The 27,881-nt window shown below is 48.8% G+C and overlaps 3 protein-coding genes across 5 annotated transcripts; 1 reads left to right on the top strand and 2 right to left on the bottom strand.

Annotated features, from left to right (window-relative positions):
• LOC120648418 (serine/threonine-protein kinase BLUS1-like) lies at positions 1-12,728 on the top strand. 3 transcript variants are annotated; one of them, XR_005664941.1, is made up of 23 exons: positions 6-380; positions 4,412-4,666; positions 4,746-4,870; positions 4,960-5,004; positions 5,270-5,351; positions 5,633-5,701; positions 5,814-5,984; positions 6,064-6,129; positions 6,522-6,590; positions 6,682-6,750; positions 6,924-6,979; positions 7,158-7,427; positions 9,917-10,050; positions 10,184-10,278; positions 10,374-10,418; positions 10,500-10,559; positions 11,105-11,179; positions 11,283-11,334; positions 11,409-11,461; positions 11,580-11,644; positions 11,739-11,834; positions 11,966-12,017; positions 12,120-12,728. XR_005664941.1 is itself a non-coding variant. In XM_039925196.1 (22 exons), exons 1-22 carry the CDS (start codon positions 162-164, stop codon positions 12,195-12,197), a joined length of 2,196 nt encoding a protein of 731 aa, XP_039781130.1. In that variant the 5' UTR covers positions 1-161; the 3' UTR covers positions 12,198-12,728. The 3 variants fall into 3 exon arrangements, 2 of the variants coding, with proteins under 2 accessions (XP_039781130.1, XP_039781129.1); XM_039925196.1 differs by lacking the exon at positions 11,739-11,834 and having other exon boundaries at positions 1-380; positions 10,193-10,278; XM_039925195.1 differs by lacking the exon at positions 11,739-11,834 and having other exon boundaries at positions 1-380; positions 12,120-12,651.
• A 263-nt stretch (positions 12,729-12,991) lies between these two features.
• On the bottom strand, positions 12,992-16,005 carry LOC120648419 (DNA excision repair protein ERCC-1-like). Its single transcript, XM_039925197.1, has 9 exons — positions 15,627-16,005; positions 15,466-15,541; positions 15,257-15,360; positions 14,860-14,959; positions 14,685-14,761; positions 14,157-14,256; positions 13,872-13,943; positions 13,638-13,706; positions 12,992-13,455 (listed from the first exon to the last, which is right to left on the bottom strand). Exons 1-9 carry the CDS (start codon positions 15,899-15,901, stop codon positions 13,147-13,149), a joined length of 1,182 nt encoding a protein of 393 aa, XP_039781131.1. The 5' UTR covers positions 15,902-16,005; the 3' UTR covers positions 12,992-13,146.
• Positions 16,006-25,526: 9,521 nt separating this feature from the next.
• Positions 25,527-27,603, bottom strand: LOC120648417 (AAA-ATPase At2g46620-like). The gene has a single exon (XM_039925194.1). It carries the CDS (start codon positions 27,421-27,423, stop codon positions 25,852-25,854), a length of 1,572 nt encoding a protein of 523 aa, XP_039781128.1. The 5' UTR covers positions 27,424-27,603; the 3' UTR covers positions 25,527-25,851.
• Positions 27,604-27,881: the final 278 nt, after the last annotated feature.

Below are 27,881 nucleotides of genomic sequence, written 5' to 3'. Positions count from 1 at the left end.
CAAGCGGCCTTCCGTTTGCTATCTCCTCTTCTTCTCCCCCCCCCCCCTTCTCACTGGTCAACGGCCGGGTGGCAGGCGGCGCCCGTTGGGGGTGGGTCTAGCTCCGTCGATCGCCCCGGAGGAACGCGGCGCGGTGCTGCCTCCGGCGCGCGGGTTTTTCCATGGGGAGGAACGGGAGCGTGAAGCGCTCGGGGTCCACTGGCGGCTCGGGGGCCGCCGCCGCGGGGCCGCCGACGTTCACCGTGAACCCAGGCGACTACCGGCTGATGGAGGAGGTTGGGTACGGCGCGCACGCCGTCGTGTACCGCGCGATCTTCCTGCCCAGGGACGAGGTCGTGGCGGTCAAGTGCCTGGATCTCGATCAGCTGAATAACAACATCGTGAGCACCTGCGACACCCCCCCTTCCCCCTCCTGCAATTCGTCGGGTTTTCGGTTGCGGTCTGGTTGCGGGTGCCATCTGCTGTTTGATCTGGCTGGCGAGAGATCCCTTCGTCGATTTGAGTGGATTTCTTTTTTTAATCCATTTGTTAGCTCTTGGCAATTGCGGTGGAATTGTGATCCGTGTAACGCCCTACCAGATCAATTCGGACCTTGCTTTGACATCATGCTGATAGCAACTTCCTATTTACTGCTTGGTCGGCTACTAGTCGTTGGTTAGTCTGAGTCTCAGCTGAGAAGACCGATTGAGTCATGCATGTACCTGCATTTTAGCTTTTTTAGCGCATTTATTGTTTTACGTGGTATATTTGTGGGTGCTCCTGTTGAGACGGCTAATTAAAATATTTTTGTCTGGACTCTTTTACTTAGCGCGAATATGGGCTTCTGGTGTCTTGGGAGTTGGGAGTCTGAGAAGACGCAGGCCAAAGAGCCATACGAGTTTGGACGTCCTAGACAGACCATAGAGAACTTACGATCTCTCATTTTTTTTGAATTCAGAGTCTCCTTTCCCTAGAAGTTCTTGGCCATTTGTTTTGCTATTCTTCTTCTTTTTTTTTGAGTGGTTGGCTCCATTCTACTAGATTGTTTCTCTAGTTTCTGGTATGTATACATTTTGCACGAGAAGATCATTTCCTGCAATGCGCATTGGAGTACTAGAGTCGGTAAATTTAAGGCAGTAGAGCTAGAGTGCTAGACGGTGATTCTGTTTTCTGTTGACTGTTTACAATTTATTGATGTGATGAACTGATGATATTAAACTAACATGAGCTCATTGTTGATGATGGGTCCTTAATTACTACTACCTCCATTCCAAATTATAGATTGTTTTGGCTTTTCTAGATACATAGTTTTTGCTTTTTTGCTATGCACCTAGATATATGCTATGTTTAGCTTTACAGAAAAAATATCTATCTAGATTTGCCAAAACGACCTACAATTTGAAACGAAGGGATTAGTTGGATGTGTGTTTTTAGTCTAGGACTAGGATTTTTAGTTTTCTTCCATCCAAACCTTCTCAATAGACGGCTGATAATAAAATTTATTTGAAAAAAATTAGTAAAGTATCTCTCAGAAAACACCTTTTCAAGCCATTTTCTTCTATTTTTAGCTATTGGTTCACTAGAAAATTAGATGGACATGTTTCTTTTATTAATACAACCATGCTTTCTTCCCAACATTCCATTGACTAGTGTCCCATGTCTTGGCCTATTGCCTGCACCAATGGGAGCCAGCCACTTAATGGTCTCTGTAGGAAGGATAGAATTGGTGTGATGGATTGATTGTATTAGCCTGAGCCTTGGGGCTGAATATATAGGGGTACATGACTTGGAGGGCAAGAAGCCTCTCCTACAGATCTGGTAGGATACGGATACAATCCTAATCTACCTAATATAGAGATATCCCTAATATACTCTAACATCCCCCCGCAGTCACAGCGGGAGCGTCGCAGACGGTGAGACTGGAGAGAAGTCGATAAACTGACATCCCCCCGCAGTCACAACGGTCAGTGCGCCGCAGATGCTGTGGCTGGAGTGGAAAACCACAAGGTTGCTCAAGCAGATGATAGCCCTTTGTGCCGATGTCGAGGTAGCCGAGCTGAGGACGAGTAGCCATGGTCGATGATGCCGTGCGTAGGGTAGCCGTGGTCGACGTAGCTATGTCGAGGTTGCCGAAGACAAGGGAGCCGCACATGAAACCGCGGGCGCACGAGGAGGCGCCATGGTGGTGGCGTAATGGAGAAGACGCCGGAGACGAAGATGGCGACGCGTCGAGGCAGTCGTAGAGGGAGTGATGCCGAAGTCGATGCAGTCAGGCCATCGGGCGACACATTCCAGAGTTTGCCAGGCTCGGGAACGCATCGGGGACGATGGGCACGCAGCGGTGTTGCCAATACCGGACGTGCAAGGGAGGATGCACAACCAGACGCCGTCGCCGGGGGGACCAGCAGAGAAGGCCTCCATGGCGGTCGCAGGCGCAGAAGAAGGCGAGGTAGAAGATGCCAACGCCTGCTGTTGCTGGAGTAGACGAAGTAGTCGGGGACGAGATGACGATGCTGGCGACGTGGTTGTGCTAGACGAAGCGATGAGGGGAATGATCCGGTTGACGCGGCGGCGGTGCTCGAAGGAGATGGCGAAGAACCCGTACAGCTTGACGAAGACCATGCGCGGGACGCGCAGCGATAAGTCAACGATGAGGTCGTGGACGTAGTCGGCGGCGGTGAGGATGCAACGGCGAAGGAGACCACGGGTGGCGCCGCGGCTGCCCGAAGAGGCGAAGCAGCGGCAGCCCTCCATACTCGGGGAAGAGGCGCGCAGTACGAGGACGGACGTCACGGGAGCCGTGTGGATCACACACATCGGCTGATCAGACCGAGTAGCGTGAGGCGAGACGACGGTGGGCGAAGTCGGTGAAGGCGTCCCGATCGGTGAAGGCGACGACGAGCCGGCGAAGGTCGACATGCGAACGAAGCGGCAAGGAGGGCAGTGCAGATGGGCGTCCCCTAGGGCACCATCCATGTCACCATGTCGCATGTCGAAGACGAAGAAGAGGCCGGTGAAGTCGACGCCGATGTCGAAGTAGAGGCGCGAGGTCGACGGGCGGTGGGCGACTCAATCTCGATCAGTGATCGAGTAAAAATCAGAGAAACTAACCAAAAACGAACCAGCAGCAACTTCTTGTGTAGAATCTCCGGGTGCACAAAGCCGAGACCCACCCAACCCCCTTATCTCTTTCTTGTTTGCCCCCACCACGGTCAACAGGCACAACCAGCATGGTGCGCCATGGTGCGAGACAGCGAGAGACAAAAGCAAGAGCCAAAGGGGTCGGGTGGCCGCTGGCGGTGTGGAAGGCGGGGTGGGGCGGTTCCGTCGGGGGCGGAGGTGGTTCCGCCGGGTCATCCTGGCGCCAGGCGGTGCTGGAGACCGGCAGATCGGAGCCCGTTGGCGGATCCGGCCAGGGGAGGAAGCGGTAGAAGGGGAGGCGCGGCCAGCCGCAGCCGCCACGGCCGCCGACGGACGAAGGCCCGATGGGCGGAGCTGCGTCGACGGTTGTGGAGGATGCCGCCGGATCCAGCGGAGTCCGCCAGGCGAGGACAAACACGGGGCCGAGCTGCCGGCGGCGGATCCTGCCTGGATAGGAGCAAGAGGAGGGAGGCCAAGGCCAGCTCGCGGACGGCGACACCCGGGTGAGTTCTTCACGATCTGCTGCTGCTCGACGACGACTGCCGCAGATCAGATCGATCTGCCGCGACACCTAGAAGACCGGCAGATCCTCGATCTGTCGTGGAGGGGGTGGAGGGCGCGCCCCCCCCGGCGGAGATCGACATCTCGCCGGGGGGGCGCTAGGGGACCGTCGCGGGGGCTTGCTGGTGGCGAGCCAGGGACGGCCGGGGGCGCCTGGAGGACGAGGGTGCCGGGGAGCAGCGGAAAACTAGGGTTTGAGGCCTAGGGTTAGAACCCAAACTCGTGATACCATGTAGGAAGGATAGAATTGGTGTGATGGATTGATTGTATTAGCCTGAGCCTTGGGGCTGAATATATAGGGGTACATGACTTGGAGGGCAAGAAGCCTCTCCTACAGATCTGGTAGGATACGGATACAATCCTAATCTACCTAATATAGAGATATCCCTAATATACTCTAACAGTCTCATTTGAGTAGGAATTTGTCGTAGTTTATACAGTTCATATTTTTTATGTTATCCTCTTTTCTGGCTCATGTTGGTATTCATCTCTGGCAAGTTGCGGGTAGCTCTGAAGTGGCATATAAAACTTTCTCCAATCCACTGTAAAGGGGAAGCCTAATCAGCAGCGCTACTAGCTTTTGGAATGCCAAAGTTGTGAAAGCTGGTCTAAGGCTAAACGATAGTAAATTGTCTTCATCACTTGGTGTCGAAGTCTTATTGGCTGTTATTTCTCTTTTTATTGTGAAAGGAATAAATGGATTTAATTCTTACCGCTGTGTTATTTGTAGGATGAAATACAAAGGGAGGCTCAAATAATGAGCTTGATCGATCATCCTAATGTCATCAGGGCTTACTGCTCATTTGTTGTGGAGCACAGCCTTTGGGTGATAATGCCATTCATGACAGAGGGTTCATGTTTACACTTAATGAAGATTTCATACCAGGATGGTTTCGATGAGCCAGTCATCGGTTCCATCCTAAAGGAAACTCTTAAGGCTCTGGAATACCTTCACAGGCAAGGTCAAATACATCGTGATGTCAAGGTTAGCTTCAGCTGAATATTTTTGTTTAATGGCAGGTGTTTGATGCATTTACTCATTGTTTCCATCTGGCACTGTGCAGGCTGGTAATATCCTTATTGACAGTGCTGGTATAGTGAAGCTTGGAGACTTTGGTGTTTCTGCTTGCATGTTTGATAGAGGTGATAGGCAAAGATCTAGGAATACATTTGTAGGGACACCATGCTGGTAACTGCTTTTAACCAAATTTTTATAAAAATATCTTGTATAGGTTTGTCATGTTTGATATGTTTTTTGGGTTCAACTTTTCTGTCTAGGATGGCTCCAGAAGTGCTCCAGCCTGGCACTGGATATAATTTCAAGTATGTTAACCTGTGTATATATTTTTAATTTATTCTCCTCAACTCATGCCTGGATGGATCATAGAGACCCTACCTCTTTTTTACATTGATGCCAAAAGATCACCATGTATTCCTCATGAATTGCTTAATAGCTGCTCTTCCTCTTGGATTGTTTCTTCTCATATTTTGTATAGAAGAAATCAAATGTTGCTGCTGTGCCAGGCTTTTGTAATTTTGTATGTTAACAAGTCAATATGAATTCACATCCAGTCTCATCTTTGTACAGAGCTGATATATGGTCATTTGGAATCACTGCGCTTGAACTTGCGCATGGCCATGCTCCATTTTCGAAATACCCCCCTATGAAGGTAATGCTTCTGCCTGCCCAGAACATTTTAGTTCTGCTGGTTTGTTGTTGCGTTAATAAATGTTTCAAATACCCTGTGGCATGTTGCAAATTGCAATGTCTTCCACGTGGTCGTAATGTTAGAAATAACCTCTTAGCCCTGTATGACCCAGCTCAATCTTTTCATTTGTGGGATAATTGTGGTAGATGATCCCATGAGATTTAGTCATAGCTGTACTATTAGTTTGGGCTAACCTAGCAACATTGTCAGTCCTATATATTAAATGTGTAATTTGATTGCAGGTTCTTCTCATGACTCTCCAGAATGCACCACCTGGTCTTGACTATGAACGTGATAAAAAATTCTCGAAGGTAGTACAGATCCTTTCAGCTTATTATCAGATATGGGCCAGTTCTATGGTTAACTACCATAGATTGTGTTCTAGTTTTACCTTTCTAAGTAGGTATTTTCAGTTGTGTTCAGTCATTTAAAGAGATGGTTGCCATGTGCTTGGTCAAAGATCAAACAAAGAGGCCAACAGCTGAAAAGTTGCTAAAGCATTCATTTTTTAAAAATGCAAAGCCTCCAGAATTGACCATCAGGAGTATCTTATCTGATTTACCTCCTCTCTGGGACCGTGTAAAGGCTCTCCAGGTATGCTGCCTTACTTTTCATGTTCTTATCATGAAACACCTTCTTCTGGGAAATGTAGCTGAAGTTTGTGTACTTCCAGCTTAAAGATGCAGCACAATTGGCCTTGAAGAAAATGCCTTCTTCTGAACAGGAGGCCCTCTCCCTGGTTTGTGATACGCAATTAACTCGTTATTATATTTGTTCTTTACTCTTATTCATGTTGTAAGATTCATTTCTTTCCCCTAATCACTGTGATGCTTTAAACAGGCCCCATTAGACATTAGAGTTACAACTTGAAAGTTCCACTTTATAAATTTTTATCATAATACAATTATACTTAATAAATAAAGGATTCATCAATTCTACTTTGATAATATAACCTGTGATATCATATCTTGCCTACAAATGTGTAGTGCTGAATAATTGGCCCTACATTATGTTCCATAAATAGTCGTGACTGACATATGTTTGTAGCATTTTTTTTTGCTGTACAATTTAGGTAAATGCTGCAATTAGTTTTATAGGCTGCTTATCATAAAATTGCATGGATTCATACAGAGTGAATACCAACGAGGTGTTAGTGCATGGAATTTTGATATCGAGGATCTCAAGGCTCAAGCATCATTGGTAAACCGAACTCTTCTTATCCAGTTCAAATATCCTTTCTATTCAGCCTTCCATCCATTTGAAATTATCATTAATCTGTCTGAACTCCCAGATTTGTGATGATGAGCCACCTGAAATAAGAGAAGATGAGGACACTGCAAGAAACACTGAAGTTGAAAAGGTCTAGCAGATTTTTATTATTATTGTCTAGGGAAGTTATTTGATAATTATCTTAAGAAATGTTAATATTACTTTCAAGAAAAAAATTCGCAGAATGTTGCAGAGTTTGCATGTGTTCATCTTTGCATTAGACAGGATTTCATATGTAACTGTCACCTGTTGTTCATTCGACAGGATTTATCTTCCAGGAACCATTTGGGGAAGTCATTTGCAAACGATTGCAACTCCAGGTCAAGTCAATCTTTTTTAGCATCTTGTAGTGAATTATAGCTCTGAAGTCCCGCTTGAATTCCATGGAACTAAGTAGGATGCTAGAGACAGGGATGAATCAGTATTATCAATCCTTCTTATTATACTGTTTTAAAGTATAATGTTGTTACTGAACTGTGATCTTTTGTTATATTTCAGGGAGCAAACTTTTGCAACCATTGTAAATTCGCATGGAAACAGACCTATTACAAAAGAAGTCTTTGATTTTGATTTCGATTTTAGTGACGCCAACCCTAAAAGGAGGGCTGATGGATTTGAAAACAACAGAAGAGAGAATGACTCATTGCCCTCAACATCAAAGAGAGATCCAGAGTCAAATCATTGGACAAGTGATGTTGGGCAGCGACAACAGACTTCTGGTGGGAACAATAGCTCAGTAGCTGATGAAAGGGGCCCTGGTTTTGAGAGGTGCATTATCTATTCATTGCTTCTTAATTCTTACTTCCTCTGATCACAAGTATCAATGTGTATAAAATTTTAGATTTTGTGGTCAAAGTTAAGAAATATTAGCTTAGGACGAAGTTAGATGAACTTATATTTTTTATCTATGATTTGGTGTTCTCTGAGCTTTTTGTTCTCTAAGAGCCCACTTAATTTTTTAGTTTTATTCTAGGGTTTTTTGTCTACAGCACACCACCAAAACGTGATTTTGTGGGCAGCAAATCCCACTCTTCAATTTAGTCTGGAGCACACCACCAAAACACAAATTTGTATGCAGCACATCCTTTCTATTAAAAAATACATTTTTTTAACCGGATAGGAGAGAGGGAACGGTAAAAAGACTAAAGTGCCCTTGCTGCGGGTCCCACATGTCATCTCCCTCTCCATCCTCCCTCCCTCCCCTTCCGCCTCGTCATGGCGGCCTCCCGCGGCCGCCCCTTCCGTGTCCGCTGCACCGGGCGGAGGCGTGGCGCCGTGGCCGCAAGCCGCGAGCTCCTCTGCTCCGGCGAGGCACAGCGCTGGTGGTGCTCGAGGCCCGCGCCCCCTCGCCGCGAGGCGGAGCGGCCGCGACAGCGCGCACGCAAGGCGGAGACGGAGCGGCAGCGGCGACCTTGAGCTCGGAGTCCTCGGATCCGCAGGTGGCGCCAAGGCGGAGCAGCGCGGGGGCGAGGGTGCCGGCGGTGGCGCGAGCCCTCCTTCCTCCTCCCTCACCAGATCCAGGCGCCGGCGAGCCCTCCTCCCTCTCTCCCTCGCGCCGCCAGTCCCCTGCTCCCTCCGCCGTCTCCCCCTCCCCGAGGCTTTTCTGGAGCGGCAAGGGGCCTCCTCCCTCCCCCATTGCCAGCCACCGCGCCACGCCCCCGCCCGGTGCCCACGACGACCGCGCCGGCCGTCGCGCGTGCGTCCGCGTGGAGCACGCGACAGGCCGCCCGTCGCGCGGAGCCGGCGACCGCACTGCCGTCCGTGCCCACCCAGCTCCATCCGCCTGCACTCGCTCGTCGCGCGGAGCCCAGGAAGCCCAGCAAGACAGTGGCCTCCATGTGCGCAGTGGCGGCGGTGGTGGCGAGCACGAGCCAGACGACGACGGCGAGCAGCGTGTGGCCATGGCATAGCGCGGGGCAGGGCAGGGTACGGGCTAGCGGCGGCCGCGCAGAAGGGGAGGGAGGGAGGATGGAGAGGGAGATGACACGTGGGACCCGCAGCAAGGGCATTTTAGTCTTTTTACCGTTCCCTCTCACCTATCCAGTTAAAAAATGTATTTTTTAATAGAAAGGACGTGCTGCATACAAATTTGTGTTTTCGTGGTGTGCTCCGGACTAAATTGAAGAGTGGGATGTGCTGCCCACAAAATCACATTTTGGTGGTGTGTTGTAGACAAAAAACCCTTTATTCTACTGCACATAATTCTGGTGACCAAATGTTTATATCTAGGGGTGAGAGCTAGATATTGATTTTAGCGAGTCTATTTATATCTAATTTGTCATTATTTTGTTATTATAATGTGCGTTCTATTCTACGTAAATTTGTGTATTTCTTTGTAAATTCAAGCCTATTTTTATAAATGTGCAGAAGATAAAGTAGAAATCCCAATTAAGTTGTTTAGGTCCTCAATAATTATGGCCTCCTTCCAATGTTATACAGTCGTCTAGTCGAACCTAGTCGTCATGGCACCGATAAGGCGACTAGTCACGACTAGTCGTCGATCAGGTCGATTAGTCGACCCTAGTCGGTCCTAGTCGTCGCTATAGTCGTCCTATATATCCCATGACATATATGTACATGTATATGTACTTATATACTATATAGCAAGCAGGAACACCACAATGATAGTCAGTTTGGTGACACTTACTTGTGAGATTTGATGTTTGAACTGTCCAGAACTCCATATTCTTGTCCCACACAGTACAGGCTAATGGCTAATGGCTAATGGCTAATGGTGCAAGTTATATAGTTAACCTAACCCTAATGGCTAATGGCTAATGGTGCAAGTTATATAGTTAACCTAACCCTAATGGCTAATGGGCCTAATTGAGCCCAGTACAGGCGGCGGGCTGGACCGCTGGAGTGCTGGACATCTTTTGGTTTTGGCCTGATCGTCCAAGTAGCTAGTCGGACGACTAATCGCGATTAGGCGACGATTAGTCGGACGATCAGACATCTGATCGACAAAAGCTAGTCGTTTCACTTATCGAAGCCAGCGAAGCGATAAGGTCGACTAATCGCGATTAGTCGGACGACTGTATAACATGGCTCCTTCCTTTTCCGAGTTAGTTGTTTTTTCTGGATTTAGGACTTCCAGAAAAAAGTGCTTGTTACCATAGCACAAGTGCTTGTTATGCCTCTTGAAGAATTGTAGCATTTTTATTTATGAGGGCTAAAGCATTGGACATGTTTTTTAGAGTGTTGTCATTTTGTTATGCCTGATGCTTAGGTTAATTATTATTATTGTTTGATATCAGGGATGCTGCTGTTCAAATGATATCTGATAAACAAAGAAGTGATATGAGGAAAACAGCAAGCCTTAGTGGTCCACTTTCATTGCCAACTCGTGCTTCTGCAAATAGTCTGTCGGCTCCTATTCGATCTTCAGGAGGTATGACGGTCCATCTGATTATCACGGCACATGTTCATTGTTTTCACTTGTGTACAAAGAAAACATGCACTGGCAGTATGACACTGCTTGTAGGTTGGCGTTTGAACATTGGTTTTTCTTATGCTCATTGTAGTTTCTGTAGAATCACCTGTAGACAAGTCCAAACGAAATGTTGTGGAGATTAAAGGCCGCTTTTCGGTGACATCTGAGAACGTTGATCTTGCAAAGGTAAGTGAATTGGGTGGATACTGGATACAATATTTTAACATGGCTCAATTGAGTTGTATTTCATCGAGAAAATTTGATAAATCTCTACTTTCCAGGTTCAGGACGTTCCAGTCAGCAGTCTCTCCCGCAAGTCCCCAGAGGTGAGGTCATTTTTATTTTGGAATATAGTTACAATTTCGAAATGTCATTCACAAATTCATGGTTATTTTTTTGTTTTTCAGGGTTTACTGCTAAGAAAATCTGCTAGTACTAGTGATTGTTTGGTCAATGCTAAGCCAATGGTATAACCTTTTCTCCCTGTGACCCTGTGATTGATTTTTCTAATTCCTCTGAAATTGCAGTAAAATATTTTCATTTTAGTGGAGAAATGAAAACTACATACATCCAGTTTAGCATATTTTTATACTTTGGAAATCGGATAAAAGCCCTAGAATCACACGTATGAATGGCATTAAATCTTGTACTTGTTGATTATCGCCCTTCTGACACTTCTGTAGGCCGATTGTAAATTTGTTTATTGCCAATTTTGGTACATCATATATGTTGATCGATACTTAAAAGCTCTAGCATTGTTGAGTTCGTTCACTATGCATTAACCATTGTTTTTCTTGCCACTGTCGGTAATTGTTAGCTCCTTATATCAATGAACAATTTCCTAAACCTTCAGAACGCGGGCATTATTGTATGAGGTTTATTGTTATTTCTGTCATTCTATGGGATATTTGTGAACAGAGCAATGTTGGTCATGATGATTGAGTAAAGATACCTGTTTTGTGGAGGGTGACTTCATTTTTTTTAAGAAAAATACAATGCTTTGATGTTTCAGTGTAATAGTTCAGTGTCATCGTCTATATTGATTCCTCACCTGAATAACCTTGGGCAACAGACCATGTTTCAGCAGGTATGAAGGAAGCTTTGATGCCATCGTGCGTTCCTGTTTAAGAATGCACAACACAAAGTTATTTGATAAGATTTTAGCTAACAATTATATATCTTTACATTAGGATCTGATTATGAACCTATTAAGTAGCTTGCAACAAAATGAGAAAGCTGATGGTAAGTGTCATTTCTTTTGTGTCTATTGAAGTTCAATTTATTTCTTTGATCGTGAGTTAAAAACTCTGCTTCAGGATCAGAGCCTGGAATATCTTCTCAAGTCCGAAATATGGAGAGTGATAAAGTGGTAAGCATCAACCTAGTTTATGATTTCAAGCATTGCAAATGAGGTTCCAGTCATAGTGGTTCTTTCAATATTTTGTTAGATATCACCAAAAAATGTCATTTCATTTTTTTTTTTGCAGGCTGAGACAGCTAACTCTGAGAAGGAACGGTCATTACTTGTCAAAATTTCGGAACTACAGTCTAGGTAAGCCAATTTCTGCAAAAGTGATATTACAAAAAAGTTGCATTGTTAAACATAACAGAAACAGTTATAGCAAATTTACAACTCCATATCACAGATTATTAGTTCGTATGGCGCCATTTATGTTCTGTTTTGGCAACCATGGTTTAGCAGCTGAACTTACGGATGCACTTTCACTATCAAACTGAATCGGGTATTTTAGTACATTTTACAAATGCTCACTGTTAATGTTTGTGTTATTTTGCACATTCATACTGCTAACAAGGACCAATTTTGTTTATTCCTACAGTTTTTTTAAGGATGTTTATTTTTTTCTCCATACAGGATGATAATGTTGACTGACGAACTAATTGCCACTAAGCTAAAACATGCACAGGTTAGTATCATTGTCTGGAACTTGTGCTATCATACATGATAAAAATAATCATGATCCTGGCATTTGGATTCTGATTTCTTTTTTGCCCCACTCCATTTTCAGTTGCAGCAAGAGCTAAATGCATTGTACTGCCGAGAAGAAATTGAAGACGTCAGGGATGAGGACAATGAAGAAACATAACATCAGGAGGATCCATGTTGTGCGAATTAGCTGCCCTGGCTTGTTATGTCGAGGCTAAGGGAGTCTTAACAGGAGAAGGAACTTCGTGCCAACAGCGCTTCTGAGTCGCAAATATATGCCTGATCCGGAGACTAGCTCTTACATTACAGCTGCGGCACTTATGGAATTCTTTTCTTTGAAAGTTGTCTGTGCCCTACTGCCCTTGGCCTGCTGCCATCAGTGTGTATATCCATCTTTCTTTCAATTACCTTTAGTTTCCGTTGGTTCAACGGGTTTTTGGTGGTCCCGAGATTGCGATTGCGGCATTGTTGATTCTGCTATACATATCATTGGAGTAGCTGTGATTATGTAGTTCGTAGGTTGGTGGTTGGTTCTCAATGCAGAATAGCGGAGGACTGCATAATAAAATGTATTTTATGTAGCAATAGCTTGTATATTTCTGATTGGTGCATTCGTTGATATTTTCATGCATATTTGCAAACCTCGGAACAGAGTTGTTTGCATATCTAATAATAAAGTACACATTTACTCCGTCGCGCTCACTTATTACGTGCCGCGGCTCTTACAAATCGATTTAGCGGCAGTATTTTTCCAAAACCGGATAGCCTGAATTTCAATAGTGAATTGATGACATTACGTTAAAATGTTACGATATCCATTCAGCACAAAGGACTTCCTCCTGGACCTGCTATTATGGCAACAGTTAACCCCCTAGCACCATGCTGTGTTTCAGCACGTACGCATGCCGATTGCTGCGCGTTGGTACTTGCCCGGACAGAGCCCCAGACTCTTGGTTTGGTTACCGAGTGAAAGAGCACAGATGTTTTCTGACGGTTAACACAGGGAAAACATACAGCAGAAAATTTTGCAATTACAACAACAATCACTGCCTGACAGGGAGAGCAGACTGGCAATGGTACACTACTGTTAGCATCCTACAACAGCTGATCTAGTATTTGGTCTGGTCATCTTCCATGTTTGAGCTGCTACCACCTTCACCAGCCTTGTTGGCGGTGTCACGGCTCTGGCTGCGCATCTTCTCCGAATACTTGGCAAAGGCAGCGGTAAGGGCCGACCTCACATCGGGACCTTTCTTCTTGGATGCCTCTGGTTTCTCTGCTGTGTTTTCTGATCTATCATTCGTCGATGAAGGTTGACCTGATGCTTTCTCTCTGTCAGGAGTATCAGGGACTACAAGGTTTGGGCGGGTGGAAACCCGTTTGAACGGCTCATGGAAAGTATCGTAAAGTCGTTTTACCTACAACAGTTGAACAAATTATATGCACATTAATTAAAGGAAATGGGGTCCGTCATGCTATCAAGCAGAGCAGCAAAGCACTCCAACTAGTGTGTTTGAGTTCCTGTCAAAGGCATACCAAATGTGCACATCGCACAGCAACATTGACAATGAAAGGTAGAAAAGGTAAGTGAATGCAGTACCTTCCGCTCACCAATTCCTGGGCAACGAGCCAGCTCTTCCATAGAAGCATTCATAACTTGTGAGAGTGACTGAAAAAGTGGAAATAAGTTAAGTATAAACACATATTTTCTGCATACTTAGTTGCTACATTACTGCCATATGAAAGTGCAAAAAACATAATACATTGTCAAACAACTATACTGTATATGAAGTGCCAAAGATTCCAGGTCAAAGTGATCCTTTGTCCAACTTACCCCAAAAGATGAACCAAGTGTGACAACATCTGTTTTATTAACATGCCGAATGGATGTAAGTGCATGTGTCAACTGCAAAACAATATCCAAAAAAACGTTTATAAATAATCCATGACAGTTGAAGATCTAATGGTTAATAATATTGCACTACCATCAGACCAAATGGGCAGTAGAGAGAAAGCTTCTATATTGAAACCACTTGCAATGCTAGAAACATGCTATTGAAAATAAACAGCACTAAGGAAGCTGAGGGGGAGGGGCAAGGTGCTTAGGAATCATACATACCCGTGATAGATAGTCATTATCCATGTGCTCACGGATATTGTCAGCTGGCTTGTTTTCGTACACTTTGATAGTCTCCAAGTACCGACCACATTCCTCCAGGCTACGAGAGAACAGTTTGCTCAGACAACTTACTCTTTCGTCTTTACAAGCATATTGTTGCATCATTGATTCATCACGCAATGTTCCAGTACATCACCAGTACATCAATATGTTGTTCTAAAAACTCCCCGATTTGTGTGATGGAGGCCGTTAAATTCATTCTTACATAAATGAAAATAAATGTGTGCAACTGTTTCAAATTTCAATATTGAGATGCTAAATACCACAATACATAAGATGCTAAATTTTCTTGAACAGAACTGTACTTCACTGGCAATACCACAATACATAAGATCCAGTACGAGGTGATCCATCGCAGAACTAAATTCACATTCCGTAGAACTGATACAAAAACACATGATATAGCACAGAGAATATGAACAAGAATATTACTTAATCCAAGCACATTAGGAAGCCACAGAATAATACCTCCAACCGCACAGGAGGGTGCAGTCATGAAGCAATGCTGTTCTTGTAATTTCATGCAGAGGCTTGACTACATCTTCCTATGAATAGTGAGATTGCTAAATTTCTTAAGTTAAGATGTTTTAAAATGCACATCCTATGACAAAGCAAATATATAAGTCAAGAAACTGAGACTTACAACATCAATATGGCACAAGATGACACGCAGCCTGAAATTATTTTGCAGTTCTCTTATCCGATAATACAAGTAATCTAGATGTAGAAGATGGTACCTGATACTGCATCCACATAACAGAAACTGACCAGTAAAAAACACAGAATGACATTAAGGACAACTCTGTAGCACCATCATGTCCTGATAAGCAACACTGAAAATTGCTAAGATACAGTATAGCACAAAGGAATAAAACTGGAGAATTATTCCTACAACAAAGGAATCATCTCACAGTTGTGGGCTTCAGGCAGGAAGAAAAAATGTCTCATGGTAGATGCACAATGAACTAAGCTATATAGTCCAGTTCAGAGTTTCCAAAGTTGAACTGAAGACACAACGAGATGCAGAGAATGAGAAGAACCTCAAGTACAACGCACATGACGATTGACCGAGCACATAGTCCGGCACGACATCGGCAAACGCCCACCTAGCATTCCTGATGTGCTTCAGCAGAGGGTTCCCTCTCTGTGGAACAAGAATGAACAAAGACTCGAAATTTGCCATAGAAGAGGGGTAGGAAGGGGGGGGGGAGATCGAAGTGCCATGGTGCCAGTAATCGCGTCCCAGTACCTGCCTATGACTGACGAGAATTGTGCTCTTGCTCTGGGTCTGGGCTACCGGCGCGGATGAGCTAGCCTGAGGCGGCCTGCGCCAGGAAACCGAACTCATCAGAGTCGAGGCCGGCGTCGCAGGGTTTGAGAACAAGAAAAAGGGGAGGTCAGTACACATACCTCGGGGTGGAGGTGGGCTGGGGAGGCGGCGGGGGAGGCGAGTAGAACTCGGAGGACTTGAGGAAGGAGAACGCCTGCGAGAACGACCCCGACGATGAAGAGGAGGATGGAGCAGCGGGGGCGCCGGTGCTGCTTAGAGGAGGGTTGTAGGAGGGCGGCGTCGAGGAGGAGGAGGATGCGCCAGTGCCGAAGACCTCCTGGTAGGACGGGATCTTGATGAGGTTCTTGCCGGGCTGCCGCTCCGGCGGCCCCTGCTGCCCTCCTCCCCCGTCCATGGCGGCGCGGGAGTCCGAGAGGCGTGTCCGTTCGAGGACAGGGAGTCGCGACCCACGAGCCTGACGACCCTGTCACCGCTCCTGCACCGCACCTGACGAGCGAGTAGCAGGGAGAAGTTCTGCTCTCCTTTGCTCTTTCATGTTTCGGCCAAATCCATGGGCTCTTTCTGGCCTCTAAAGCCCATGGGCTAGATTCATGTACTGTTGTTTGTCGTTTTCTAAAATAAACGAGGTTGTCTATTTGACCCATTGATTTTTTTTGTGAAAGAGCATGTAGCCTAATGGTTATAGAAGCCTCAGTAGCACTCAGGTCTTGAGTTCGACTCCCCGTATAAATGAATATTTTAGAATTTAACGGCATTGTACTTTTAGTGGGAGGCAGGGTTTGTTCTTCAGCTGCATTGCCAGCCACTCACTTGTAGGCACTTTTCACATACACATGCTATGTAAATACTACCCAGTAGCAAATCATACCTGTTCAATCACTCATTTTGCCTGTTTAAATAGCAAAAAAAATAATGAAACGGAATTAAATAGCAAATATGAATAAACAGGTAAGTGTAAACGACGCGGACAAATCCTACAGCTGTAAGAGTCGTATAGCGTCGCGGCAGCTAGCACTAGCGAACAACTCTAGAAGTGAGTAGGGGTACAATCATATAACTATGGTTTTTTTTGTCTACAGCACATCACCAAAACATGATTTTGTAGGCAGCACATCCCACTCTTCAATTTAGTCTGGAGCACACCACCAAAACACAAATTTGTATGCAGCACATTCTTTTTATTAAAAAATACATTTTTTAACCGGATAGGAGAGAGGGAACGGTAAAAAGACTAAAGTGCCCTTGCTGAGGGTCCCACATGTCATCTCCCTCTCCATCCTCCCTCTCTCCCCTTCCGCCTCGTCATGGCGGCCTCCCGCGGCCGCCCCTTCCGTGTCCGCGGCACCAGGCGGAGGCGTGGCGCCGTGGCCGCAAGCCGCGAGCTCCTCTGCTCCGGCGAGGCACAGTGCTGGTGGTGCTCGAGGCCCGCGCCCCTCGCCGCGAGGCGGAGCGGCCGCGGCAGCGCGCACGCAAGGCCGCCGCGCGGCGCGAACACGTGGCCGCCGCGGGACGGCACGAGGCCGGCCGCGCCGAGACGGAGCGGCAGCGGCGACCTCGAGCTCGGAGTCCTCGGATCCGGATTTCCCAGCTGATTGGTTGCAGCGAAGAGAGTGATATTCTTTCTTTAGAAAGAAGATTTCCCAGCTTTATTTCCGACGAAATAAAGCATAAGTTTTGTACAATATTTTATATGAAATTAGGGTGGACCCGCTTCAAATCTTACAGATTTTCTAGAAAGATTCGATAAAAGAAACGCATCATTTACTACAACACCACAGCTTCAGAAACCTAATATGCTCCGGCGGTCCCAGGGGCCGACCACCGTCGCTGGCCCGGACTCCCTTGCTATAATTACAATAACAAGCTAGTGCTAGCACATCGCAACAGAAGTTCTTTTGTGCATTGGCCACCGCTAGAGAGAAGCAAACCAAATATTCGGCGCGTGTGTATTCAAACCAACACTAGAGACCAAACAATTAAAAGAGGAGTTCGGATATCTAGCCGTTCAAATTCGATCGGTTGTGGTTGTTATCTTCTTCTAAATGAGTTGTTAATAGAATTGTCTTAGGTTCCGTTCGTTTGATTTTTTTTACTCTAAGTTTAACCACTGGTCTCATTCAAAAAAATACAAATATTGTCAAATTTAAGTCATTCTTAAAGATCGTGTATTGATAAAGCAACTCACAACAAAAAAATAATATTTTGTACAAATTTTTGAATAAGATAAGTGGTCAAATTTAAAATAAAAAAGTATATAATTTTTGAAACGGAAGGAGTATTGTGTAAAGGTCGCTTGTTGCGCGGAGTCATGTACTTCAGCTTCAGCGGTTGCAGTTGTTTAACAATCAACATTTCCACCACCTTCTCTCGCGGGCCGCGAGCCCCCGCTGCCAGAGAGCACGCCGCACGCGTGCATGAAGACATGGGTGGCAATGGCACGATGGGCGCGTGGGCCTGGGCCAACAACCGGGGCCGGAGCACGACGCAGCGGCGGAGCAGAGGCGTCGTCATCCATCGCCGGCTGCCACACAGGTTTGCAGAGCTCGCACTGTGTCGAACAGTTTTCCAATCAATGGCCCGCGCTTTCAAGCCGCGGTGCAGGAGGTTTCAGGGAGGGGACCCGACCTCGAACTAGTAGGCTTCAGCTAGCTACCTCTCGGGTCGGGTCGGTCGTGCAGAGCTAGTCAAAAGCCGTGCGACGTGCATGGTGTACTGACGCTGCGATGCACGGCGCCACGGCTGGTCCATCCATCGGATCGGCATCGGCTGCTGCCCCCATTCAAATCTTTACTGACCGGCCCACCACTGTAGCTTGGCACTAGCGGCGTACGCAGTCTGAGCGATCAGTGCTGAAACCCCAGAAAGTCTAGGAGGGGACGACGGGACGGGACAGAGCGTGACGACAAGCGTGAGATCCCAAGAGGAAATGGTACGAGACGGCGAGATGATGCGACATGGACGCAAAAGGAAGTGGCCAAAAAATAAAAGGAAGAACATGGAGTGAGCTGTGCAGATAGATGGCCTCTGATTTTGTTTGCTTCTTGTTTTTTTATAAATAAATAAAGGTTAATTGGATTGGTATCATTACAACTTTCATAAATTGTAAATATACTACTACAATTCACCATATTGGAGATATACCATTAGGATACCTCTTTTCCCTCCTGAGGCTTACCCGCAGGGTACAACTCCTTGTATTTTTTCCGTATGGACGTGTATACCCCTCCATCACAATTCATCTGCCCTGTCCCGTCGCCCCCCCTGCGCGAGTCGCGACCCCCCGCCCTCGCCGCCCCCCTGCCCTACCTGAAGCCGAGGCGAACTGATTCCAGGTGCAAGCGCTTGTTGCTCTAGAACAGGAGCAGGAGCTCTCTTAGCCTGGCGACCTCCGACGACGACGAGACCTCCGCGCCCGAGATGTCGACCTTGCAGTAGGCGAGGTTGGGAACGCCACCGCCGTCGACACGGTGCGCAGCCATTCAAGATCGGCGTCCTTCGTTGCTCGAGATCGATCTCTCCGCCGCCGTCTGGTATGAGGCTCGTCGGAGGAAGAAGACTGCGAGCATCTACTGTCGGAATCGGAAGGTCGTCCTTCCTTGCTCGAGATCGATCTCCGCCGCCGTCGGGTATGAGGCTCGTCGGAGGAAGAAGACGGCGAGTGCCTGCAGTCGGAATCGGAAGATCGTCCTTCGTTGCTTGAGATCGATCTCCACCGCTATCGGGTATGAGGCTTTTCGCCCATGCCCGTGTCGGAGGATGCCTTCCGACGTCGGCGACTCGTGTCAGGTGGAGGGCTCTCCGCGGCCTCCAGTGCGGGCACCGGCGCGATCTCCAGGGGGCGGCGGGGCGGAAACCAGGGGGCGGGGGTCGCGACTCACGCAGGGGGGCGACGGGATAGAGCAGATGGATTTTGATGGAGGAGTATACACGTCCATACAGGAAAAATACAAGGAGCTGTACCCTGTGGGTGGGCCTCAGGAGGGGAAAGAGGTATCCTAGTGAATTGTAGTAGTATATTTTCAACTTGTGAAAATTGTAATGATATCAATCCAATATGGTGAATTGTAGTAGTATATTTTCAACTTGTGAAAATTGTAATGATATCAATCCAATATGGTGAATTGTAGTAGTATATTTTCAACTTGTGAAAATTGTAATGATATCAATCCAATCTAATAGAGGGGTAGAAGCTTTGCACGCTGAGTAGCGTATATATTGGAGTCATTCGTGCATCGCCTGTTATTTAGGCTGAGCAACGGTCACATGCTTGCTAGTGCATGCTAGCTTCTGTATTATTTTTTTGTTCGCCCTCTCTTGAAACCTTTCCTCTCTCGCTCGCTTCTTCTCCCTCCCATTGTATGATATAATTTCTGACAATTTTTTTTGCACATTGGTTGGACTCACGTGTTGGGTTCGAGGGAGATGGGATAAATAGTAGGTCCATAAAAAGGGAACGTATCAGGTGCAAACCAACCTCTCCATGCAAACTATAGAAACTTCAATGTGAGTCATTGGGTCAACATCCAAGGGGTATGGGGATTGGGTAATTTTACAATCTGGACCCGCTTTTGGATTGGGTAATCATACTTTTGCAAATCCCTCCTCCCACCTCTCTGCGCCCCTCCCCTTGGATGTTGATCTGATGGCCCATATTGAAGTTTACATAGTTTGAACGGAGAGGTCGGTTTGCACTTGATATGTTCCCCCATAAAAAATGCATATTTGAGAACATTTCTGTCAAAAAGTAATTTCTACTCACCCACCACGCATGCGCCTCAGCCAAGCTAGTCCACACCGTCGTCACCCCCGCGCCACTGTGTTATGCCACGACTGTTGGCGCCTGCGCTCGCGCTCCGCCACTGTTGACGCTTCCTCTTCCATTGCCGTAGTCCGTAGAGCAGTTGGGCACAACTTGTCATGCCTCGCCTCTCGCTGTCTCGCACGCACTCTTCGTCTCCCGCCTCCTAGACCTTTAAACTTCAACCACTTAACTATTTTAGCTCTGTTCCTGTTACAATAGATATGTATCGATCTAATAAGTTATAAGATAGCAGTAGCATCTATCATAGTACATATTTTTTGAAATTGAACTTAAATTTTAAATAATTAATATATATCACACTGCATTTTTATATTAAAAGTTAATTATGTGCGTGTCGCACGTGCATCCATGCTAATTAACCCAATAAATAATGCGTTATGATTTCTGGTGGTTGCAGACACAAGAACACTCGTTATCCAGACATATGGCGAGCGAGTGACGGTAACGCGAGCGACTCGATGGAGGATGGGCACACGTGCGCGCGCGGCAGGGTTCGGCCGGCGCGAGGGCGCCGAGAGGCGGAGAGGGTTTGGGTTTCCCCAGCGAGCGAGCTAGCTCGTGCCGACACGGCACGTGTGCGCGACGACGTACCACTCCGATCACTCCTACCTGTCACGTACGCACACCGGGCGGGTGATCAACAACACAAGTACACAACTACGCGAGCGCGTCCATGTCCAGGAGCCCCTCCATACCCGAGTCGCTGTCTAGCAGCTGCTAGCTGAGCTCTCGCTGCTCATCAAGGCCGCCGTGCTGTATGGCTCTGGCTCGGCCGTCGGCGGCCTGCGAATTGCCATTTGCTGCCCGTACCGCGGCCATGCGTGCCCGGACCTTGTCATGTCAGCTGTCACGAGTCGCGACCAGCGACGCCATGCTTCCACGCTGGCAAAGCATGGCACGTCGATCGCTCACCCACGGATCCAACTCGATGCTCGTCTCAAAGGTAGGCGAGAGCGAGGCGCAGCCCGGCGGGGATCCTCGGCCGTGCCGTGCCGTCCCGTCGGAGTTGGGACGTTGGCGGCACCGCGGCAGCTGCTGGCCTGCTGGGTGGTGTGCGGCCGGCCGGGAAGTCGTCGGGGTCCGTGACGCACCTGTCGCATCACGCCAGGCCTGGGCGTATCCCTGCGGCACAATCATTAGCTTCACATCATGACAGGACCCGGGCTGGCTGCCGCCGGTGGCGGTGGAGGTGGATGGCAGATGTCCGCAGGGCACAGCCGCACAGGCACAGGCAGGCCCTGAAGAAAGCTGCCACCCGATGACGGCAGCCAGCAGCAGGAGGAAAAGCCTCGCACAGTGCTGTACTGAACGCGAATGATGGCCCCCGATAGTTACTCCTCTTGACAGTGTGTCCGCTGTCGTGTAATGGAGAGCCTCCGCGCTTGGCCGCTCGCGTTTCTTGTTCTCCGGGAGTAGTAGCTGAGATCGTGGGTGGTTAATGAAGGATCGTGTCTTATTCAAGAAAAAAATGAAGGACTGTGTAAAATGTTCAGATTTGCAGGTGTCCTTCTACGAATTCACCTGCTGCTGCCTGTCTACAATTTGTTTGAATTCGCATCATTCACCCAGAGTTGCAGTGGCTTTGAATTCGCATCATTCAATCAGGGAACACGATCATGACGGTGTGCTAACCTAAAACCCTGCTTGAGCGAGAGTCAGAGACCCAATCACGCTGTCGGGCTGCTAGCTAACCCAGGCCACCACCGGGTGGCCCATCCCGTCCTGCAAACACAACCACAAGCACAAGCACACGCACAAACACGGGATCCGAGCTTCGCGCGGAGCCACCCTTGTCTTGTCCGCACGTCATGGCAACGGATTCCCCAAAAGCCTAGCATTGGGCTCTCTTTAATCTCCTTTTGCTCTGAGGCCGTGTTTGGTTGCAAAAACCAAAATTTCAAAAAAAAAAAATATTCCGGCACCTGCATGGAGATTTAAATCTAGACGAAATAAAAAACGCATTGCGACTGCTGTCTGTAAATGGTGAGACGAATCTAATGAACCTAATTAGGTTGTAATTAGATGCTAAATTGCTACATTAATGCTACAGTAAATAACCTCTAATGACGGATTAATTAGGCTCATTAGATTCGTCTCGTGATTTACAGACGAGTTCTGTAATTATTTTTGTGATTAGTCTATATTTAATATTTTTTTGTGATTAGTCTATATTTAATATTTTAAATGTAGAAAGGTGTCTTTTCAAAAAATTTATGGGAGGCAACCAAACGGGCCTGAAAAAAACACAGACATATTCGTACATACTACACACAACATTACTACACACCAGATGGACGTAGGCCTTGTTTAGATGCGTAAACTTTTGGGTGTAAAGTACTATATCACTTTTGTTTGTATTTAGTAATTATTATCCTGTCATGGATTAATTATGCATTAATTATGCTCAAAAGATTCGTCTCATAAATTATAGACAAACTATATAATTAGTTATTTTGTTTAGCTACATTTAATACTTTATACATGCATTGAAACATTCGATGTGATAGAAAATCTTGTAAAGTTTTGAAATTTTGATGGCAACTAAACAGAGCCGTAGCCAAAATTGAAAATTCCTTGCGTTTTACGGCACAGACATGCGGGCCGACCTGTCTGATGTGCGGGAGTAAGGTGTGGCGTGGGCGCGTGGCATTTATCTTTCTTCACATCTCCAGATAACGCAGCACACGTTGGAATCCATAGGTCAACTGGGGTGTCGGGCCTATCGCATACCGCAATTCTTTTGAGCCACGCAGATGACATGGCACAACAACCCCTTTTCTCTCTGATGTCTCTCTGAGTACTACGTCCTAGATTTTGTTTTTTTTCCAAGAAAAAAGTTAGATTTATTGCTCGACGCTGCCTGAGCACCGTGCGCCATTACGCGGCCGCACCGATGGAGGACGACGCGCGCGCACCCATCCTGTGTTCGGCCGCGCCACCTCCGCCAACCCCCGTCCAGTTCATCTCCATCCGCGGCAGGCTGGAACAACGAGAGGACACCTGTGCGTGCCGTGCGGCGTCGGCGGCCGCTGCTGGTCATTGTCCTTCCTAATTCGCACACACCTTGGAGCTAGCTGTGCTCTGCTGTGCCGCCGCGCACAATCCTGTGAACGGAATAAATGAAAAAAAAATAGTATCCCTCCAAACGGCATATATATTTATATATAAATAAAACAACAACCAATACGTGCAACAATATAATTATATGTATATGTACTAGAAACCGCAAAGCTAGAGGCACACAAGTACAGTCAGTGCCCAGCACAATCATCGAGCCCGAGCGCTCGCGGACGGCGGGAGCGCGTGTACGCTTCCCCATCATTAGCTCGCACAACCACGCCCCTAATCATCGCTAGCCCCTAGTCGTGCACTCTTGTTTTCCCCCCTTTCGGTCACAATTCTTTTTAGTCTAATTTGGAGGCAAGGGAATCTAAATCCAGGGAAGGAAAACCTCCTATCGAGAACTAATTTTTTATTCAAATAACATCTCCATAGATTGTTCACCCTAGAAAAAGTTAGGAATACCAAAGAAATTTGAGTTTTCAAACGAGCCCTTAAGGTCAAAGGAGAGAGGGTATCCCCTACCTCAGGCTTCATCAGAAGGCATTATTTAGACAAAAAAATGGAAAGGAGCTTCATGGAGGGCGTTTGGTAATAGAGGCAGAAATGGCTCCGGATCTTAAGCAATGTTTTGGAGAAAACACTTCCCGTACCAGTAACCCGTGGCAGCTCGCTCTTGGCGCGGCAGACGCCAACTCCAGAGTCTCGCATCATCTCTGCAAGCTGTCGTCATCATCTCTCCAAATCACTCACATTGTTTAGAACAGGGTATTCTGCTGCTACCTGCTACTACTATAGTAGTAGTTTAACGCTAACCGGAGTCTAAACAAACGCGGACGGACACCTGAAAGCGGCGTGATGGCGAGGCCGCAACCGCAGCCAGCCCGAGACTAATGAAATCGCGGTGGACGACGATAGGTTGGGTGCGGTGCTCGACCCCGGTTCTTTTCCCTCCTTCTGTACCCAATCATGAGAGACCCGATCAGGGAATTTGGAATTAGCGACCGAGCCAGTGTAGCCCACTGCCAGCGGCGGCACACCGCACGGCCGGCGTCGATCTTCCCAAGGCCGCCGCCGGCCGGCGAGGGGAGGGGGCTGGGACGGACTAGACCGCCGCCGGCGGTGGCGGCGGTCCAGGTTTAGCACTCTTGTTTCTTTAGAAGTTCTGGTTATCAAAAGAGAGCAAAATTGTGTAGCACAGGAGTTAGCGCAACAGGCGTAGAGCATCTGGTTTCTTTATATTGCAATCCTCTTCAGAAGTAATCAAATGAAGCTCTCTTGTTTCGAAAAAGAAAGGTTTAGCACTCGACGCGGGCAAGCAAAATGACACAATGACAGGGATTGTTTTTTTAGAATCATACAGTACAACGAAGACGCCCACAACACGCACGTACACTCACACCCTATGAATATACGTACGCAAACCCTACCCCTATGACCACCTCCGAAGGACTGAGCACCGACAGATCTGAAGATTGTTGTTGGTAGCACGCGAAACGTCCAAACTGGAATGGTGGGTTTGGACGTTCCACATCAACGACCGAGGAGCAGGGCAGAGTCCGTTGTTTTGCAGTGCACGTGTCGTGCTCCGGGACCGTGAGCCCAATCACTCAACCAGATTGCAGTTGGCACCTGCTGGGTCTACCGGGTGTACAGTACCATATTTCTTTTTCAAATTTAAACTAGGGCCGTGTTTAGTTGCCTCCCGTAAAGTTTTTGAAAAAAAATCTTTCTACATTTGAAGTACTAATGAGCCTAATTAATTTATCTGTTTACTGTAGCAATTTAGCGTCTAATTACAACTTAATTAGGTTCATTAAATTCGTTTCGCGATTTACAAGCAGCAGTCGTAATGCGTTTTTTATTTCGTCTAGATTTAAGTCTCCATGCATGTGCCGATTTTTTTTTTTGAAATTTTGGAACTAAACACGGCGTAGATCATCGACCTTTATGTAGCGAAAGACTGCCGTCAATCCGACAAGAGTACCCTCATGGTTGTTGGTTTTGTTGGTGAGAATTTGCTGCTCGTGGCGGTCAGGCAGCTGTACCGTACTGAATTGGAGGCCAGAATGCCAATGGACCTCTCAATTCAGATGTCACATGTGCAGTCAGGTTTGAACATAGTGGCAATCGTCTGTACTCTGTAATAGGCAATGGAACTTGTTTGCTTGAGATGAACACTTCCCTTGCTTCTCCGTTCCAATGTTATTTTGAAACGTTTTTTTGGTCCAAGTGAAGAAATTGCCCATCCTACCATAGTAAGTACAGTGTACAGCCCCAAATTTCAGATATGAAGAAAGTCCTACTAGCTAGCACTACCAGATTACAATGTACAACGCACAAGGCCCCCCAAATTTCGGATAAACAGAAAGGATGTACTTAGAATCCATGATCATCAAAAGTAAAAAAGAAAATAGAGAGCAAATTCAAATTGCTCCCAACAGATAAATACTAATTAACAACTAATCACCGGTCCGGTCCTTGTCAGAGCTGGCCTCGCTGCCGCCCCGTCCGTTCGGCGATGCCGCGCTGTCGTCCACCGGCACGACGCCGGCGTCCTTCCGACTCCTGTACTTGATCAGGCCGTAGAGCTTCTTGAACTCCCTGATGGGCGCGTCCTTGGCGAACCCGCCCCCGCCACGGGGCGACGACTGGCCCGCCGCGCTGGCCTCCGACGCCTCCGCGCTGGCGTAGTCGAGGTGCCCGGACCACCTCGAGGAGAGCTTGGGCGGGCGCGCCGCGGCGCCGGCCCGCGGCGGCTGCGGCTGCTGGGGCGGGGGCGGCGGCGCCACTTGCTGCAGGGCGTTGATGACGGTGCGGAGCGCGCGGCTCGGGGACCCGCGGTTGGCGATCATGATCTCGCCGAGCTCGGCGGGGCTGAGGCGGGCGCCGGCGTGGAAGCCTTCCTCCACCTGCGGGTACAGCTTGTGGTCCTTGAGCCCCAGGTAGTTGCTGGCCAGCGCCTTGAAGGCCTCGAAGTCGCACATGGTGAAGTGGATGTGCACGTCCAGGCGCCCCGGCCGCAGCACGGCCGGGTCCACGCCGTCCTTGCCGCCGCTCATGGTGAACACCATGACGCGCTCCTCGCCGCAGCAGGAGGAGAGCCCGTCCATGAAGCTGAGCACCCGCGCCGTCCTGGCCGCCGCCGTCTCCCCGTCGCCGCCGCGGAGGTACCGGTCGAGGTCCTCGACGAGGATGAGCGACCGCGGGGCGGTGTCCAGGAGCAGTGCGCGGAGGTCGTCGCATCCGCCGCGGGACAGGTCGATGTCATAGACGTCGTAGCCGAGGAACCTCGCCATCGCAGCGGCGAAGGTGGACTTGCCGGTGCCGGGCGCGCCGTAGAGCAGGTAGCTCCGGCGCCAGACGCGGCCGAGCCGGTGGTAGTAGGCGCGGCCCTTGAGGAAGCCCTCGAGGTCGGCGCGGACGCGGGCCTTGAGCTCGGGGTCCATGGCCACGGTGTCGAGCGTGGCCGGGTGGGTGAAGGGCGCGGACGCCCACCGCGGCGCGCCCCCGGCGCCGGCGTTGGCGTACAGCCGCAGCTCCCTGCGCCGCGCCTCCATCTCGTCGGCGACGGACTCGACGTGCTGCAGGTAGGGCCGCAGCACGCGGGTGCGGTCGTGGCGGCGCACGCGCAGGACGAGGCGGCCGGCGCCGGCGTTGGTCCAGGCGAGGCGCGCGCCGAGGAAGGCGTCCCGCGCGGCGTGGCCCGGGCCCAGCTGCAGCGCGAAGTCGTTGCTCTTGGCCGCCGACGACAGCACGCAGGCGGCGTCGGCGTCCTCGAGCGACGGCAGCGACGCCACGTACGCCGCCGCCTTCCGGAAGAGCGGGTTCTCCGCGCCGTCCGCGCCGACGCGCGGCACCTCGTAGTACTGGTACGCCTGCGCCCACTCGTCGGCCCACCGCCACGCCCGCCGCAGCGCGTGCGCCGCCGACTTGTACGACAGCACCAGCCGCAGCGCCGCCACCGCCAGGGCGCCGTAGGCCAGCGCCCCGATCACCCCTGCCCAGACGCCGCCGCCGCCGTCCAGCGCCATCGCGGCGCGCCCCGGCTCCCAATCACTAATCCCCCTCGAAGAAGCCGCCGCCGTTGGCGGTTGCTGCCGCCTGCTTTTGATCCGGTCGCGTCGGTTGGTCCGTTGCGGACGGAGAGCAGAGGAGGCGAGACGCGGCTCGAAAGGGTGGGGGAGGAGATCGGATTGTTGGAGGGGTGGGGTTTTAAGGGAGAGCGCCCCTGCCCGAGCCGGCGTCTCTCGAGATGGGGAATTCGCTGCGGTCGGGTGGGATCGGGTGCGGGTGCGGGTGCGGGTGCGGCGTGGCGTGCGCGGGTCAAAGAAGGCGGGTCGTAGACCGCACGGCTCCGGACGCAGCAGGCGGGCGCGGGGCGTAGCCGCGGCGGATTGTTTGCTTGGTTCGCGCGCGGTCTCGGCCGGTATCGCTACCGCCCTAGCGCCACGCCTCTTCCGAGTCGTTTGGACCCGTCGCTCCGGCCGGC

Source organism: Panicum virgatum, chromosome 9K (assembly GCF_016808335.1).
Source record: "Panicum virgatum strain AP13 chromosome 9K, P.virgatum_v5, whole genome shotgun sequence".
Classification (NCBI taxonomy): Eukaryota; Viridiplantae; Streptophyta; class Magnoliopsida; order Poales; family Poaceae; genus Panicum; species Panicum virgatum.
The sequence above is the reverse complement of the archived record's forward strand: the minus strand, read 5'-3'. Positions and strand labels throughout refer to the sequence as shown.

Coding starts and splice junctions, on each gene's coding strand:
- LOC120648419 (XM_039925197.1), bottom strand. CDS start 15,901: ATGGACGGGGGAGGAGGGCAGCAGGGGCCGCCGGAGCGGCAGCCCGGC. Junction 15,361..15,465: donor TTCTCGTCAGTCATAGGCAG/GTACTGGGACGC, acceptor CTTGTTCCACAG/AGAGGGAACCCTCTGCTGAA. Junction 13,944..14,156: donor ATAATGACTATCTATCACGG/GTATGTATGATT, acceptor ATTGTTTTGCAG/TTGACACATGCACTTACATC.
- LOC120648417 (XM_039925194.1), bottom strand. CDS start 27,423: ATGGCGCTGGACGGCGGCGGCGGCGTCTGGGCAGGGGTGATCGGGGCG.
- LOC120648418 (XM_039925195.1), top strand. CDS start 162: ATGGGGAGGAACGGGAGCGTGAAGCGCTCGGGGTCCACTGGCGGCTCG. Junction 6,980..7,157: donor GCAAACGATTGCAACTCCAG/GTCAAGTCAATC, acceptor GTTATATTTCAG/GGAGCAAACTTTTGCAACCA. Junction 10,560..11,104: donor TGGTCAATGCTAAGCCAATG/GTATAACCTTTT, acceptor TTGATGTTTCAG/TGTAATAGTTCAGTGTCATC.